Source organism: Cuculus canorus, chromosome 6 (genome assembly GCF_017976375.1).
Source record: "Cuculus canorus isolate bCucCan1 chromosome 6, bCucCan1.pri, whole genome shotgun sequence".
Lineage (NCBI taxonomy): Eukaryota > Metazoa > Chordata > Aves > Cuculiformes > Cuculidae > Cuculus > Cuculus canorus.
Genome location: NC_071406.1, coordinates 12,553,563 through 12,570,945, shown reverse-complemented (window position 1 = coordinate 12,570,945; position 17,383 = coordinate 12,553,563). Strand labels below are relative to the sequence as shown.

General features: G+C 44.1%; 1 protein-coding gene across 7 annotated transcripts in view; it reads right to left on the bottom strand.

The window, feature by feature from the left end:
- Positions 1 to 17,383, bottom strand: part of SEMA5B (semaphorin 5B) — a 283,392-nt gene that overhangs the window by 22,623 nt on the left and 243,386 nt on the right. For 4 of the 7 annotated variants that reach the window (XM_054070044.1, XM_054070043.1, XM_054070045.1 and 1 more), the window contains 9 exons: positions 15,749 to 15,930; positions 12,477 to 12,620; positions 10,275 to 10,422; positions 8,724 to 8,949; positions 7,869 to 8,087; positions 5,944 to 6,117; positions 4,896 to 5,045; positions 3,951 to 3,995; positions 590 to 795 (listed from right to left, as the gene is read on the bottom strand). In XM_054070044.1, coding sequence (XP_053926019.1) covers positions 590 to 795; positions 3,951 to 3,995; positions 4,896 to 5,045; positions 5,944 to 6,117; positions 7,869 to 8,087; positions 8,724 to 8,949; positions 10,275 to 10,422; positions 12,477 to 12,620; positions 15,749 to 15,930 — 1,494 coding nt within the window. Of the gene's footprint in view, positions 1 to 589; positions 796 to 3,950; positions 3,996 to 4,895; positions 5,046 to 5,943; positions 7,408 to 7,868; positions 8,088 to 8,723; positions 8,950 to 10,274; positions 10,423 to 12,476; positions 12,621 to 15,748; positions 15,931 to 17,383 lie in introns of those variants that run through there. The other 3 variants (XM_054070049.1, XM_054070046.1, XM_054070048.1) reach the window with 3 other exon arrangements.

Below are 17,383 nucleotides of genomic sequence, written 5' to 3'. Positions count from 1 at the left end.
TCTCAGAGTATTGTCTCTAGCACACTTGTCTTCCCCTAAGGGTTCAGCTCCCAGTTCAGTTGCTATCATTGAATTCTGCATGGCTGCCTAGGGTAAATTCTGTCCAGTACTGACAGAGAGGGCAGAACCCTCTCTGTTTTCTCATTCTCTCCAATCCGGCAGTTCCCAAAGCGTTTCCAGAATCTGATAAGCATTTTACCAGCTATTTGTCTAATGAATTTTCCATTTTTATTCTTCCTCCCCTCCATTTCCTCTTACCATGCACTAACAATGCACTGAACTGAGCTCTTGCTGATTTCTAAGAGGACAATTCTTATATATACAACAGTCAGAATGGGCTGAAGTACCTTGGCATGTACTTTCCAGACTGGCATTCATCAGGACTGTGAAACAGAACAAAATCCCATTGCGGTAATGGGACTTTTAACCCCTTTGTAACAGTACAGCTCAATGCCCCTTCAACCCCACGTGTTAACACCAACAGCTGGGCACAGAAACACAAACCTACTCCATTCCAGCCATGACATAAATATAGAATTTGTACACGTAGTATCAAGCTGTTCGTGGTATTCCTCACCGAGTACCCTACCTTGAACTCCATAGGGGTGTACTTCTCATTCTTGGGAGTTGTGTTGCCCTTGTAATGGAGATGGTTGGGAGTGGTTGGGTGGATAACAGTTGACTCCTGGGACTGCCTCTGACAGCGCTGGCAGTACACGTAAATCACAAATGTTAAGAGGCTGGAGCCGAAGAAGCAGGAGACCCCAGTGGCAATCAGATGGATGAGACTAAAACCTGCAAGGAAAATGACAAGAGATGCTATATTTAAATAACCGCCTTTTCCCCCCTCCCAACAAGACCACAGGTGCAAATCAGAGCTATGGCATCTCGGGATCAACATTAATAAGCTGTTGAAGCCAGAGTCTTACATTCTAGTATAAACTGACATAATCTCCCTGCAAATCAGTCTCCCCAGTGCAGTTCTGCCTTGTGCAGTTTAACAGGTTCATACATTGTTTTCTCAAAGCTCCCTCCCTGTTTCTCCTCTCTCCCCTCTATTGATATTGAAACTAAACATTATGTTAAGCTGACAGCTAAAGAAATGAGCCATACAAACAATGCACATTAATGGATTCCAAAGCATGTGCGTGTCATGGAAATAAGGGGATAAAAATGCTCAGTGTTTCTCTGAAGGGGAAGGAAGGGAGGAGAAAGCCCTTTTTGATGGCTACCCAAAATGTCTATGGGACTAAGAAGGCAGGGGGGCAGGGGGAGTGGGGAAGAGACACATTCCTCCACCATGTAATCCAAGCGGGCTCAGAATTCTTGCTTATTCACAGGGTGGTATTGCCTTGCTATGTCTGCACTACCCCCGAGGTGTATTTGCATTGCTTACAGTAAAACAGGGGTCCTGAGGGGAATGGGAAAGATGAGGTGGAAAAGGAAAAGGGGGAACCACTTGAAAAAACACTTCTTTGTTGGCTTTCTCCATGAACTGCAAAGATAGGAAGCCAGCTGCAGGCAGGTGCTGGTGGGGTAGCTACAGAGCAAATATTTCAAACAGAAAAGCCCTTGGAGTATGAAAGTCTCCTACAGAGATCTCTCCATGTGGGATTGCAGCAGCACCCTTCAAGCACAGCACTGACCTCTGGAAGGAGCTGTAGTTCTGCATCCCACGCGCTGGGAGGTACCTAACTGGCAGCTGAGATGAGTTGGGGGAAGGCAAAGTCAAACAGTACTCCTCATTCCTCCCTCATCTCAGAGAGTCTCAAACCCCGTGGTAAAATCAACCACCAACAGACCTCCTCTGACAACAGAGCAAACAAAGGTGACCTTTGTAGCCACCACACTAACGAAGCAACCAGAAGCAATCTCGGGTGGCAAAATGTTATGATCATCTTGTCTTTTGCTGTGTGCAGGAGGGATCTACAGCAAAAGAATCGGTGACGATGACTCCAAATGCCGCTGCTTTTCCTCTGCATTTGCTCTGTCGTATTTCTAAGCGGAGTACCAGGGGCCTGTGGGGGACCCCTGACTGCTTCTCCCAGGGCAGCTGTCCCAGGGAACAGCCACTTTGGCTCAGTGGCGACTGCAGCGGCAAAATTCCTGTAATACTTAAAAAGCCAATTCATTTGGACAGACTGCTGTGTTGACTTGACTGTGTGCAAAGAAATGGAAGGGACTACTCAGAGAGTGGCTTTAAATGAGGTTCATTCTTAGTCTGATCACGGTGTGCTTTTTTTTGGTGCCATCTTACATTTTAACTGATACGCTTTTCAAATAGAGGATTCTGCCCATTAGTCTATTGCTCTGCTCTAATCTGTAGTTAAAAAATATCCTCCTGAGTTTAAAGAGAACAAAACCAATAGAGTTCTACAGCAAAGTAATGCACTTTAATCATAATTACAGTAAGGAGCATACAGAGTTTATTAGACTGACGAGGTACATTTATTTTTTAAACCATACTAAAAAATTCTACTGCAAGATTGCTACTTTCTTTTGTGTTTTGGATGGTGGTCCAAAAAATCAGCAGAAAGATGATAATTTCCTACTAAATGTTACAAGACTTCTCCAAAAAGACATTTCCTTTCTAAAAACCTCTGCTTGCTTTACATCACCCATGAGACCTAAACCACAGTGAAGACACAAAACCCTCTGTCACATTCTTCTCCTGTCCAACTTTGCTTATTTTGCAGTAAATGTTTCATTTCACTGCTACATTGACTAATTCACTACAGTACCACATCATTTCTAAAACGTAAAATTCTTTTACATTTCCCTCTCACTTTTGAAAGGCTCATCTGATTTTTCAGGTAACTTTTAGCTGTCTCTTAGAGAAAAAAACAAATTATTTTGTTTGCAGCATGTAAGTCCCCAGGGGGGAAGCTTTCTGGCTCATCACTTTTAAAATATAGATTTTCAGACATGCATCAACAGAATTTCTATTGATTGCCTTCTTTGCCAAATATTGTAGAAAACTAAGTAATAAATAACATTAACTCTGGCAAAATGTAGATTGCAATAGCAAATATAATGGTGGTGGTGGTGAAAGAACAAAGTGTGCACAAAAGCAGAGTGCAAGAAGCAGCAAGGAGTCCTTGAACAGAAGCAGATATGAGGGAAGAGTGACGCAGAAAGCCAACTCTTACATTACAGGTGCTGAAATCTTAATTTCATTGATTGTCCCAAAGTCACAAACTGAGAGGCCACATTTTTGTGCCACAGGTGGCGGGCCTGTTTTTTGCCATGATCTCCACAGGGAGAAGAGATTTTGGCAGCCTGCAGATCATCTAGATTTCAGGAAAGCAGGGACGTGGCGCTAGCAGGAATTGACATGGCTGTTAGTGTGAAACTAGCGTTGAAGGAACCTGCCATTTTCTTCAGTCTGCATTTTTATCATAGGAGCTCCTAGGGCAGTGGAAAAGTGACATTAATGACTGGACCTTTCTGAGTTACATGCAGAAAGGAGACACAAGTTCTGTGAAAGGTGAGGACTTGAATGAAAGGAGATGCTTGGCAGACAAGTATAAACTCTAATCTCGTCCTATATCAGCAAAGGATGTGTCTAAGAGACCCTGTTCACTGAAAATTTTATAGGTGATTTAGAAACACCTGCCTTCAAAAAACTGGAGGCTTATAGTGGTGGAATGAGGAATATCCGTTCCTTTCTCCTGAACCATTTACCTTGCAGGTAGAGAGAGACAGGCAATGTGCTCCCCAGTAAATGAACCTCAGTGGGCAACCCAAACCCTGACATAAATAAAAATCTTGGAACTGACAAGTGGACATGCGATACATTCCTCCAGTCTGACTCAGACAGCAAGACTCCAGTGGAATTAAGGCTATCAGTGGGATATGAGCTGTATAGATTAACGGTTTTGTTGATACTGCACAGGGAGAAAAGGAACCAAGTAAGATAAAAATAAGATGTATAGTTAGTGGTACCCTACCTCCACAGTTCGTGCTCTCATCGATGCTGGAGGCTGGCAGAATCACTAAACAAAGACAAGATTGGAGAAAGTTGTCATTTTGCCATCACTTTACTTCTTTAAGTAATTAAACCCCCTGTGCTCCAGACACGAGAAACTGCTCATGTGTTCTGCATCAAGAGTCTCTCTAAATTGAATGATAAGCTCAGAGTCTGAAACACAAGAAATAAAACCTCCCCAAAGACCTGACAATTCTAGTACTGTTACCTGATCACTGTTTAGATTCTTTACTTTAGGGGAAAGAACATAGCTAGAAAACCTTGAAAAAGAAGAGTACCATTGCATAGAGGTCTCAGATCTCTAAGTCAGGGCGCTGTAATCCAGAAAAGAATATGTGGCAAGGGGTTATTCAGTCTAGACCCATATAAAATATTTGTCTGAGAGGTTCAATTTCCACAAAACACAGGGTGGAAGATGTTGATGACCATCTGCCCATCAACAGTGTTGCTTTGTTAGACTCGTGATTAATCTCCCCACTTCTCACACAAGTTTTCTCCGCCTGCCTCACCTTATTTCTTCACTCTTTTGGGATGCTTCTTTTGATACCTGAACTCAAGCACTTTCTGTTGCCCATATCCATACTGAGGACAGATATCATTTTTATAACCTAGCTAGAGATGAAGTACGCAATGTTAAAAGCTTCAACTCACATGAAGCAATATTAGTTATTTATTAGAGATCAAGGCAATTCTGTTTTAAAGAAAAGCCAAACTCCCTAAAGAAGTGCTAGTTACCCTGTGCCTGCCACAAGGGAGTTTAGAACATGTTTGTTTCCATGCTTGCTTTTCTAGAAGCATCCAAACCCAATATAGAGCAGGGAAAATATCAGCCTAGCTTGACAGTCAGTGCACAAACTGCTCTCCTGAATCAGCCCACCCTCTCCCTCCTCCATGAGGCCGTACGTACCAGGAATTTCATTATATAGGCAATCTTGGTACTGTGTGCTGTTTCCAACGCACTGAGAAGAGTCTGGGCTGTGTACCTTGCAATAACGGCTGCGGTATTGGATGCCCTCTTCATTACACAGGCTCCACTCCGACCACTCTGACCAGCCACCTGAAATCCAAGATCAGGAAAACACACAAAGTCACCAAGAAGAAAAATGATCCCTTGTAGGTGTTAAACTTCTTTCATGCTGAAGGGTGTCTAGATCTTGGCCTGGACCTCTTTTGCACATCTAACTCAGGGGCCTTCAGTGGATTTCATTTTCCCTATACAAATAACAATGCAAGCATCATACCCTGCTTGTCAGGTTGTACTTTTCTTGATACAGACTGAACCAACCCTTGGAGAAGCACTGCACAGCACAGAGTTGTCTTAAAAGCTCCTATTTCAGCTTCTTGGTTGAAGACATACAAAGAGCTGGATGAGGCAACGTTGCACCCACCAGGACCTCCAAGTTTTGAGGTGGCCTCCCAGGCATACCCCAAGCAGCCAGCGCAAGTGACAGCAGTTAGAGAATTTTTCTGATGTTCCTAAGGGCAGGAGTTAGCCTGCACTGGATCAGAAACGTACAAGAGATGTTCAAACCCAGCACAGATCTAACTCCTGTCCTTTGACTTGTAGCACATGCTCATTTGCCCCTGTGTGTAAGAAAAAGGAAGGACTGTCCCTTCAGTAACTGTACAGATTCATGCTTCATGACTCTTTTCTTTGTTTTGTAAGACTCCACGTTGAAGAGCCAAGCTTCTGCTTTTTCAATTACTTTAAATGGACAGCTGTTAACAGGATTTTGCCTGTCCAGCACCAGAATGCCAGAGCATGGGCTAGTAAACAAGTGAAGAGAAAGGTGATGAATTGCAATTGAACACTGGGATTTCTCCTTTTTACCTGGCTCAATAGACACTTCCTGAATGGACAGAAAAGCTTCTAACTGGTGGAATTCCTGATTTATTTTTCAAACATTTTGCTCCCTCCACCACCCAAGCCAGCTGGAGCAGGCACAAGAACAGGCTACCTTCACATGGGTGTGTGTTGCAAAGGGCCTCCTCAGTGTGCAGACCAATGCAGATATCCTCTCCGCTAGATGGAGCTGGATTGGTGCAAGTCCGGGTGCGCTGATAGTGTCCTCCTCCACAGGTTGCTGAGCAGTGAGACCAAGGTGTCCAGCAAGACCATGAACCTTTCACTGAAGGACATTGAAAAGCAAGGAGAGGGAGGTAAATGCCATTGGTTACTCCTCTCACTGTGACAAAGCTGGAGAGCCCCATCATCTCACCTTCCAGATCCACCCTGCCCAGACTAGCTAGCAGATTCTTGCACCCCAGGACATTTGGGCATGACAACAGGAACTTTGTATCAAGAGAGGGTATGAATGTGCTGCACTCTGTAGATGCAGAATGAGGTCTATGCACAAAAGACTGCATCACGAAGTGCCAAAATAGAAACTATTCTTTAGGGTAGTCACTGAAATCTAATCTAATCTAATCTAATCTAATAATCTAATCTAATCTAATCTAATCTAATCTTTCCTAAACCTTACTATACAATTGTCATTGTCATTATTATCATATTGTCTCCTGATGCTTCACCTACAGGAACAGCAGATGGGGAAAAAAGTGCTGTACAACCTGAGTGGAGCTCATATTACACCCTTCTGTGGGGGCCTTGAGTCCTCTACTTCCAACAAAAACTCAGAGGCTTTATCTGAGCACAGCCCCATAACAGGTTAACAGTAAAACTAGAGAGAGACTTAAGATCCCTGATTCCCAACCACCCCCTGTCAGGCTACCAGCATGCCTAATTTGCAGGTCCACATGCCAGTATTTCTGAAGATAATAACCTGATTAATCAGCACAAGATAAACCCAGGATTTGTGTATACACATTGAGTGAGGCAGGGAAGGAGGGAGACACAGAGAAATAGTAATCATGCACTCAGAACAGATTGGAAAACATCATAGTGTCCAAGGGGAGAAAACAGCACAGAAGAAGGGTACAGACATTAGTGAAAAGCCACTGAGAGCTTCCAAAATAGTACTAATAGCTGCCTTTATAGTGCTAGTGTTATTTTCTTTTTATAGGCCATAGAGTGCAATATTTGACACTCTTGCTATGCTCTTGCAGCACACTCTGATCGTATTATCCTATCTGCATTGGAATTTTATCTTTGTATTTTATTTTACAATCATAATAATACTATTATAAGATATTATTTTCAAGTGTAGGCCACAAACTATATTGCCTGAGGTAGATAATTGCTAAGACTGCAAAGAGGCAAGGTAATTTGTGTAAGTCCACTTAAATTTAGTTTAGATAGTTATTACAGAGCAAGGAGAAGGATAAGTGAGAGAGAATACAGTAGTCAATGGTCTATTATTACTATTCTGGACCAGGAGTGCAACATAAACATGAGGACAAACTCGAAAACCAGGAAACCAGGCAAGAATACTCCCTGCTGGCTGCGCAGGAAATGGTAACTGATGTCAAGAGTAGATGCCCATCGCAAGAACAATACGTAAGCAGGAGAGGGGGAAGAAACAAGTGTTCACAAGAAGAATCGCCACATCAAGCATCTCTACACAGTATTAAGCCACATTTATTAAGTCTATCTCCTCATTAAGGTGCAGATGCCCCGTCATGCCCTCCACTGGATGAAGCCTCACACCTTCTTGAAGCAAAAAATTGCTAGTCAAGATACTACTTCCCCTAGAGGATGTGGCTTTGTTACTCTCCAAGCCAAGATGAAACATAAGTCATATCACTAAAGATCACATACGTGGGTCATTACAATAGCTTTAAAAAAAAAAAAAAAAGAAAAAATCCCCCAAATTAAAAAATAAACCCACCACCTTGGAAATATTGATTTTTTTTTGTGGCTCTACCATTAAGACGGTGAAGAACACTTCTGAATTTCATGCAGGAAGATGATCATGCTTACCTGGGCAGGGATGTGGATTGCAGTCTTGGTACTCCATCGCCGACCCCACACAGGGCAAGCCACCATTTTTAGGTTCAGGGTTTGTGCATGTTCTCTTCCTGATCCTAAAGCCCAACTCACAGTCCCTGGAACAGGAAGACCAGGCTCCCCAGAAGGACCAGCCCCCATTGATGATCCGTGCAGAGGTCTTACCGGTCTTGAGGAGGTCATCCACAAGAGCTTCAAGGAAAACAAACAAGACACCACGAGATCACAAATTAATCAGTTGTTGGGCATTTTAAAAGGGCTTCAGCTCATTAATAAAATCAGAATTTTTGTGCCTTGGGGAAGAGTTTCTGTTGGAAGCTCTTAGCAAGAGTTTTTTTTTCACAGGGTTACAGCTAAGCTAGACACAAAATGAAATCCGTACACACACAAACTGAGTTTACTGATAACCTTGATAAATGACCTTTCTGGGCAACAAATTGTGACAGTCAGGGCTGTGCCTTCAGAATACTGCCTTGCATCACAGAAGTACTGAAGGGAGTAACCCCAGAGGCAACACAGAAGGAGACTTCCAGAGAGAAAAAAGAGTACAGACACACTGTCCCATGGAATGGCTCTTCTCTTCTCTACACTCTCATTATTTGCCTGTTCTGTTTGGGACAGTTTGGCAGTAGCAAGAGCAAATCTATACACTGCCATAAACACCAAGCTCACAACTGTGAGCCAGGGCTCTCTCCAGCCCTGCCATTCTGCAGTGACACTAGTCCTACTTATGCAGACACTCTCTTGTTCTTGTTGTTCTGAGAGGACCCCCCTTCCACCATCAAATCTAGGCTTGCCCCACAGTTCCCTGGAGCTGGCAAGACGTACAGTCAGTATCACACACTGCTGAGCCATCATTGGGGCAGAATCGACTCTCGGTCTTCTTCCTCCCAAACTGCAGTTCATGGGGATCAGACAACTGGGCACGACATGTGTAGCGGAAGCGCTGCTCCTGGCGGGCACCATTCTGGGTGATGTTGACAGGCATCCAAGGGGTCCAGGGTGTGTTCCTGCGTACCTCTGGGCAGCTCTCTGGGTTGCAGGTCTTATATTCCTGCCAAGAAGAAAAAACACTCTCCTCTTAACAGCAGCAGTCTAATTGACAGAGATTTATCTACAATGCAGAAAATAAGGGAGTATCCTTTGCATTTAAACCAGCCTCCATCTACCTTACTTGACCTCACAGTACAGGTCAGTGCAGGGCACAGCACAAAATGTGGTGACTCTGGAGGCACTGGTGGTGCATAGCTTCAGGCAGACCTCAAGGGTGAACTATGCTTGCTATTTTTATGTCTCCTTCAGGTTTGTGTTACTTTGCTGACTCAAAGTCCTGTGGGGCTTTGAAAGCTTGGTACATTATGGGCAGGAGAATAATTCAGGCAATAGATAATGATAACGGGAAAAAAGTTTTCTGCTGTGACCCTGAGATGTTGCTCTGAGGTCAGCGTAGAAGAGCCCCATGAGGACAAAATGTTGGCATGGTTTATTCCTTGAAAAGTTTATTGTTTTATTTTTAAGATGATCATCTCTTTTTACAGCTATTTTTTATTTGGTTGCCTTTTTGAACTCTCTAGGAAGTGCTATGAACCATTTGCCACCCTTGGTGTTGAGCATCCATTGAGTACAGACAACATTCTGGCTGGATGGAGATGGGGTGATTTGGAGGCTTTACAATTCTCACCAATAGTGGGAGGAATTCCTGTGACAAACTTTGTGTTCTTGTTTAAAAATAAATAAATAAATCAGTCTTTTCTGGCAGAGGGAAATAAATGTAATGCTTCAGGACTTTATGATTCTAGAGTAAATGCCAAACAGCTTGTGAACAGATGGGAGGTTCCAGATCAAATCTACTTGCACTGAAAGAAAGATCTCCATAAAACTAATTAAAACAGCTGCATGAAACAGCTGCCAGAATAGGAAAGTGAAAATAAAGAGAGATAATGGGTAGCCATTGCCTTATTGATGGGTTAACTAGGTGTTTGACCTCATGTTTACTCAAGTATGTCAGTGAGACTTGTTTCTGATGCCTGTAAGGCCTCCTTGACTCAATGGGAGTGGGACAGAAGAAAGAAAACGTACTGTGCTTTTGGGTAAAGTACTTGATAACAACGCCTACAGAGGCCTGAGGAAGTCCTCTGTGTACCTGTCTGTCCTTACCTGTACAAACACACACACCCATGCTGACACACACCCACACTCACACCAACTTTACTGATTTTCAGAATCTGCCACCTCTTTGCTTCCAGGTTCATTTCAGCATCCTCTCCAGTGAAATCTGAGGATGTACTTTCAGCTTGAGAAATAAAACCAAGATGGAGAGGGGAGTTAAGTACTGAGTACTTAAGTACCAAATGCCAGATGCCAATGAACAATACATACCACAGCACAGCCTGGACATGTATTTCCATTTTCACAGGATCTCTGCCTTGAATGAATCCCTCCACCACAATTCACACTACATTTATTCCAAGGACCCCATGAAGACCAAAAAATTGGTAATGGACACGGACTGTTCTCATTACAGAATCTGAAAGAAGAAAGCACATTGCTCAAATGTCCATGTCAGCACATCCCAGAGATGAAATGGTGATGGATGCAAGACTGCACACTGTATTTGGGTGCAGTTCATGCATGCACTGAAAGCCAGCAGAAGGCTGACACAACAGCCAGATTAGCAGTGTTCCTGTTCACAGCAGAGAACTGTGCGCTTTGTACGGAATGAAGAGTGGTTAACGAGGCTGAGTTTACTGAGGCAGTTGGAGTAAATGGTCAAGATCAGGTTTTTAAAAGTGCTCTAATCTCAAAACTTTCATGCACTGAATTCACAAAAGAGCTCAAAAGCTGAAGCCCACGTGTCACAAAGAAAATGGATAGTAATTTTTTTTCCATGGGAGGAGTAATGGGAGATCACCATGACAGTGATCTGTCAGTAATGGCAGGTGCTAAAAACTTGAACCATAGAATCATAAAATCCCTAAGTTGGAAAAGACCTTTGTGATCAAGCCCAACCATACCTGTCCGCTGCTAATTCATGTCCCTAAGCACTTCAGCTACCTGTCTTTAAAACACCTCCAGGGGTGGGGGCTCAACCACCTCCCTGGGCAGCCTGCTCCAGTGCTTGATAACCCTTTCAGTGAAGAAATTTTTCCTTATGTCCAATCTGAACCTCCCCGGGCACAGCTTGGGGCCATTCCCTCTCATCCTATCACCCGTTGTTTGGGTGAAGAGACCAACACCCACCTTGCTACAACCTTCTTTCAGGCAGTTGTAGACAGAGATAAGATATCCCCTCAGCCTCCTCCTCTCCAGGCTAAACAACCCCATTCCCTTAGCCACTCCTTGTAAGACTTGTTCTCCAGCCCCTTCACCCTTCTCTGGATATGCTCCAGGACCTCAATCTCTTTCTTGTAGAGAAGACCAAAACTGAACACAGTACTTAAAGTGCAGCCTCACCAGTGCTGGGTACAGGGGCACAGTCACCTCCAATCTTCTCTTCACCAAATCTGGCCATTACTCCTGCCTGGACCCTAAGAAACCAGGGTTTGCAACCGGAGCTGAACTAGATGCTATATGCATCTAAGAGAAGACCCTAAATTAATGCTATTTCATCTTCCCTTAACTTTAATTTTCTTCAGATTTTTCATCAGTATTGTTCTCAAATTAAATCACACAGGTCTGTAATTGACTCAGATGTAGTCTTTAAAACCTCAAAAAAGGAACATTCTGAATGGCTACAAATCAAACCAAACATTAAAATGTCCCGAATCAAGGAAGTTAAATGAATTGCCCTTTGTATTCTGAGAAATGCAGAGAGATCTGTCTTATGTGACCACTCAAGGGACAAGCAATAGCCTCCTGCCAAGCAGAGGTGGCCTTTAATGAAATGTCAAATCTGGAAACCAAATTTGGATGCCTTGAAGCATGTGTTTAATGAGGGGCTGGGCTTGAAGAAGCACAATACTGCAGATGGCTCTGTAGGTTCAAAAAGTATTGTTTTTTAGTGATTTTGCAAGAAATTTGCAGTTTAGAGGGAAAAAAAGATGTTTTCCTGATGCCAAGGACTGCAAAAACTCAACCCTGGATCTGTGAATTGAGCTATATTTTGTCTTGAATTTCTTTTGGTGCATCAGCTCCAAATAATGCAATTGGCAATGGAAGCCACATGTATTCAGCTGTCTGCTCAAGGACGGATCAGAACACTGTAACTGTATCTATAAACTCTACACTGCTAACAGCAGGCAGAGCTTCACTGAGGACGTCAGCCCTCTGTTTGGGAGAAGGGAATACTTGCGATGGTCTGAAAGGTCCTGCTTGGTAGGCAGCTCTAAAGTCTGATAGGAATGGTTTTACTCGATGATCTAAGAGGTCTTTACCAACCTAGTGATTCTATGATTCTATGATTCTCTAATGGCCACAAGCCAAAGAGAGTAGCCATACATATGAACAATCTCATCCCTCCCAGGCTCTGAAATTCCTTTTCTTTGTGCATTCATTAATCTGCATTTATATAAGAATCACCACTTCCAGCTGCCAACATTTTAACCACAGAAGTGAACACATGGCATTGTGGACACCGCTTACCTTTCCTCCCTGCTCTGTCCAACACAGACCCTGCCTCCATACCGTGGAGCAGGGTTGCTGCAGGATCGCTGGCGGACCTGAAAGCCAATCCCACAGGAAGTGCTACATGGAGCCCAGGAAGACCAGGGTGTCCAAGCGCCATTTCTAACAAAGGGAGAGACAGAACAAAGCATGGGTGTTACCTAACGGTCTGCCCATTTCATGCCGTGCTTAATGACAAAACACATAAGGCACTGCCAGAGGAATCATTGAACTCATTGCAGAAGAGATTATGCATTTCAACCAGACTTTATATCAGTGAGAATTTAGAAAAGGGAGTTTCAGAAATGCTTAGCATTGGTCTAACTTTCCTCCTATTGAAGTGTCTGAGAATTGGAAAGGAAGAGAATACAGCCAATGATGAATTATTCTGAAAATCCTCCTAGGATTTGCTGGGCAACAGTCTGGTTGCTGTAACTCTCTCACTGACTATCCCCTCATTATCTCCTCCATGTCTCATAACCTCTCTTTTCTATGCCAACGGCTGATCCCAAAGTTGTATATTCTGCACTCTTCTGCACAAAGAGTTGAGGTTTTGAGGCTAACTGATGCCAGTTGTGCCACAGGTTGTATAAAACCTACCCTCTGCTAATTCAGTAGATACTGATGCTTTAAATCTCTTACAGCAATACTACTGCCAACTCCTATGATTTTATCACAAACCTCATAATATTTGGTGTTTACTTAAAGCCTTAAGCATTGATTCCTATTAAATAGAAATCTAAAATTTCGTTAAAAATATCAATAATTTCTTCTAGCTTTCATGGCCGCCTGCAAACATCACTGTAGTGTGACCTTAAATCTGTAGAAACCAGAAGGCAATTAAGAGCTCAGAGGCAGGATTGAGTTTCACGGTTTAAGGAGTGATCAAATCTCTGCTGAGCAGTGGCAACAGCCTGAAGCAAATGTGATGAGGTTCATACTTCAGCGACAACCCTAGTTCATACCTCTGTGACAGAGAAGTCAGCGACCACTCTGTGCCTCACTCCTGCAGCAGGCTGAGCGTGTGCAGGTGGCCGACTCCTGCAATGCTGCTGCCATGCAGTAACCCAACCACGTGCTTACACAGAAGGCAACATTTCATCTTTAAAATCTTGCATTTATTAAGGTTCATCTTCCTCTGACTTGGCGGCACTGCTGAATCTTGGAGCAGGAGAGGAGGAACTGTGCCTTGTCTCTTCTGCGCTGCAGGTTTCATTTCATACGGAGCCAGAGCAACGCTCTGTCTTACTGAACTGCCTAATCTTGACACTTCACTGCCTTAAGTCAAAAAAATCTCATTTGTTTTGGGTGGGATTTTTTCCTATGGAAAAACCTTTCTAAAAAGTCTAGTCAAAAACAACTCAGGTGTTCTCTGGTTTTTGAAAGCCAAGCTTGAAAACAGATGTTAATTTTCAAAGCATTTACTGAACTAATAACACTGCTGGCAAGAAATATTTTCTGGCATGGCACCAATCAGGGCAGAGGATGAAAGTTAAAACCCACACTGCCCTTCACACTTTTTGTATTTGTTATCAACTCTTGCCCGTTCTTGGCAGCTTTCTTTCAGAACCCTGTTAGATGTCTCTCCCCTCCTCCTCTTGTTCTCTCATCCCTCCCCTTCCCTTCTCCCATCCCAAACAAGGTCAAAGAACAAGAAACTCACTTATATAAAAATCCTACTATTCAATCTTATTCTGTCATGTTTTAACCCACCTACTACCTCCCCACTCCTCAACCCAAAGGAAAGATTATGTGTACAATCACAAAAAAAAAAGGGAAGATTGCTGTTATTGCAGAAAAAGGGAAAGAAAGTGCTACTAAAAATTCCTCAAAAGCCCAATTCTCAGCATTTATTTATATTTCAGGATTTTTAACAGAAATAAAGATGCTTTGTTTTCAGATCCCAAGCTTTCTAATAGAACTCATCTTTAAGCATCCTGCTCTCTCTTTGCAAAAGGAAATCTCAATGCCATATGAAGTCAATTAAAGGAAATTTGAGGTCTGAGGTGGGTGTAGGATGACCAGATGTCCCTATTTTTCAAACCATGCTGTTTTCCTATGTCTTAAGATTGAATAATCTATTTTTCATCCCCTTCTTAGAAGCTGTCCCTGCCCCTGTTGCCATCAGAGCAGTGCTGACAAACCCATCCAGTGGCATGCTTTCCATTTGCCACCGACATTAAAAGCCCATCTTGTGAAGGCTCCACTCAGCCCACCATGGCAGCACAGGGACAGGAAGGACTGCATGCCTTTCAGGCAGCACAGCCCACAACTGGAAGGAGAGATGCCAATTAAAACATGAGTATTGCTGAATTTTTGGTGCCAAGACCAGCACTGATCTCCAGGGAGGAATCAAGAGGCAGCTGTCCTTAATGGAATGAATGTTATGGAGAAGATAAAGTAGATAAAAAATATATTGACCCAATATTTACTAAAATATAGGCTCACCCCACCCTGGTTAAGTAGTGCTCACATTATTGCATCATCTCTCCTTGAGTCATGACATGATGTAGTGTGAGGGTGGTGGGGTAACATGGACACAAACATTATGGTTATGTTTGGGCACCTGACTGGAGGACATTTGGCTTCTTTACAGCTCAGGCACCAGCTTCAGGCTTCCCTGGAAAGGCAGCTCTTTGACACAAGCTGAGCTACAGGCGTTGTTTAAGTGCTGTTCCCGGCAGGCATGCTTCTGAAGCACCACTCACTGCCAGACAATGGTCTGTTGCTTTCACCTAGCCAGTGTGCTGCAGACAGTTCACAGACTCACAAAACAAGGCAAACAAATCTTACTTAGAGCTGGGCTAAGCCTTGTCTTCACAAGTGTTGCTCTGAAGGAGCTCTGTTCACTTTTGGTAACTCAACCTCGAAATCCAAACTCTGAAAAATGATGAGCTTATTGGAATTTTTTATCTTATGGTTGTTCAGTTGGCCAACAATAACTCTGGCTTACTCTTCCCCCTCCTGATGGGTCAGTACTCATTGTGCAGTTGAGGGAAACTGAGGCAGAGTGTAGGGAAGGTTAATGTGAACACTAATTTGGGGTGCCCATCTTCCAAGAGCCCTGGCGGAAGGTCCTTCTCTCAGAGACCCTGGGTTCCTTGATTTTTCACAGACTTCATTCTGGACATCATGTACCTCAGTTTGGCCATAATACAACAACATGGCCACAGAAACACAAGGAAGGAGCTAAGCTGTAGAGATGCACAATTCTTGTTCCCTTTCTAGAAAGCATAAAGAGTCTGAGGTACCTTGAACAATTTGCGACCTCGATCCTGGCCCCTTCACAGCCGCGACCTCCACAGCGAGGACGAGGGCTGTCACATGAACGTGACCTACACATACAGGAGCCTGTGCTGTCCCCATCTGAATGCTCACACAGTTGCCATGGGGACCAAGGCCCCAGCCTTCCATTCGTTGTCAGGTTTTTCACCTAATTTTAAAAGAAAAAAGGTCATTAATAGAAAGTTTACATTTCTGGAGACAGCCCCACAATAGAAATGCCAAACAAAGCTGCTGGGGGATTAGGATGCAGCTTAGATGGGAGCTGTCTGTGCTTGTGAGCAAGATTCAAAACAGAGGGTTGTTTTCAGACAATGCTGCATCAATATTTACCCTCCAAATTCCACCCTGCATACCTAACGTGTGCGCACAGGCACCCAAGCCGACCCAGCCAGCACCACAGTAGGCGCAAGCATCCATCTGCCATGCCGCAAAACCACCACACGTTCCCTCATCTCACACTGTACAGCTTCAGCCTTTCAAGCAACACAACAGCTGGTGCTGATTGTCCTCACTCCATTATGCTCCTGCTTCTGCAGTGCTTGGGACTGTTCCTGCAGAATATTTCCTGAGCCGGTTGTCGTATAACCATAGTGACCATCTGAGACTGGGGCCTCGCTCACTTTGGCCCTGTGCAAACACTCAGTAAGAACTGCCTCCCTTTCTAAACAGAGCCATAGCCTAAATGGCTAAGCTGGGTGGAGGAGATGGTGGTGACCAGAATCAATGCTCAGGATCACACAGTGGGCTAAAGAGCACAAATTCATCTCAAGGCAATTTATACTCCAGACCCTGCTGATATCTATCTCCTCTGCCCTTTGCTTCATGCCTGTACAGCCCCAAGCAGGCTGGGGTTTGAGCTTCCTGTGCACTGCAGTGAAGAAGTAAAAATACAGTCATCTTGGCAGACCAAAATCATGAGAAATAGAACTATTTCAGCCCAGAATGGGTAAAGACCTTCCAGGAAATACAGTGTCAGAGCTTGCTCTCCTCTGCCTTGCTTTAACCAGTGCTGATAGGTGAGCGCTAAGCTGAGGGCTGGGGGAGCAAGCTGCTAGGGCTCTCACCACCAAGGCTGACAAAAAGATGTGTGCTGCCTGCTCCTCCTGGGATCCCTTCCAGGCCACCGCTGCCTTCTTGTGCTTGGCTCTACTGCTTTTGCAAAATCCAGTAATTCCAGGATCATGTCTGGAAACCTGCCCTGAACACCCTTGCCCTTGGCTTCCCCTCTGCCCTTGACTTCAGAAACATGAGGCAGAAAGGCATGGCCCTGCCTCGGTACATTTATTTCCTTGCTACAGCATCGTGATGCAACATCCCCCACTGGCTCCCTCCATCCTCCTCACCCATGTTCCAAAGTGCAGAGCCTCGCAGGCGGGATGGCATGGGTGGCAGCTGCGTGCCAGTGTCTCATCCCCACTGGAGTCACATCGAGTGGTGAGATGCTCAGTAGCTTTGGTAAAACTGCTGGAAAAGGCAACACTGGATTTGACCTGGGTGTCTCCCACTGCTAAGGGTGAAGAAAGGAAAATGCTGGGGCCAAAACTCTGAGGCAGCTACCACTAACAAACCCCACTGTGCCATGCATGCGTGCTTCACTGAGC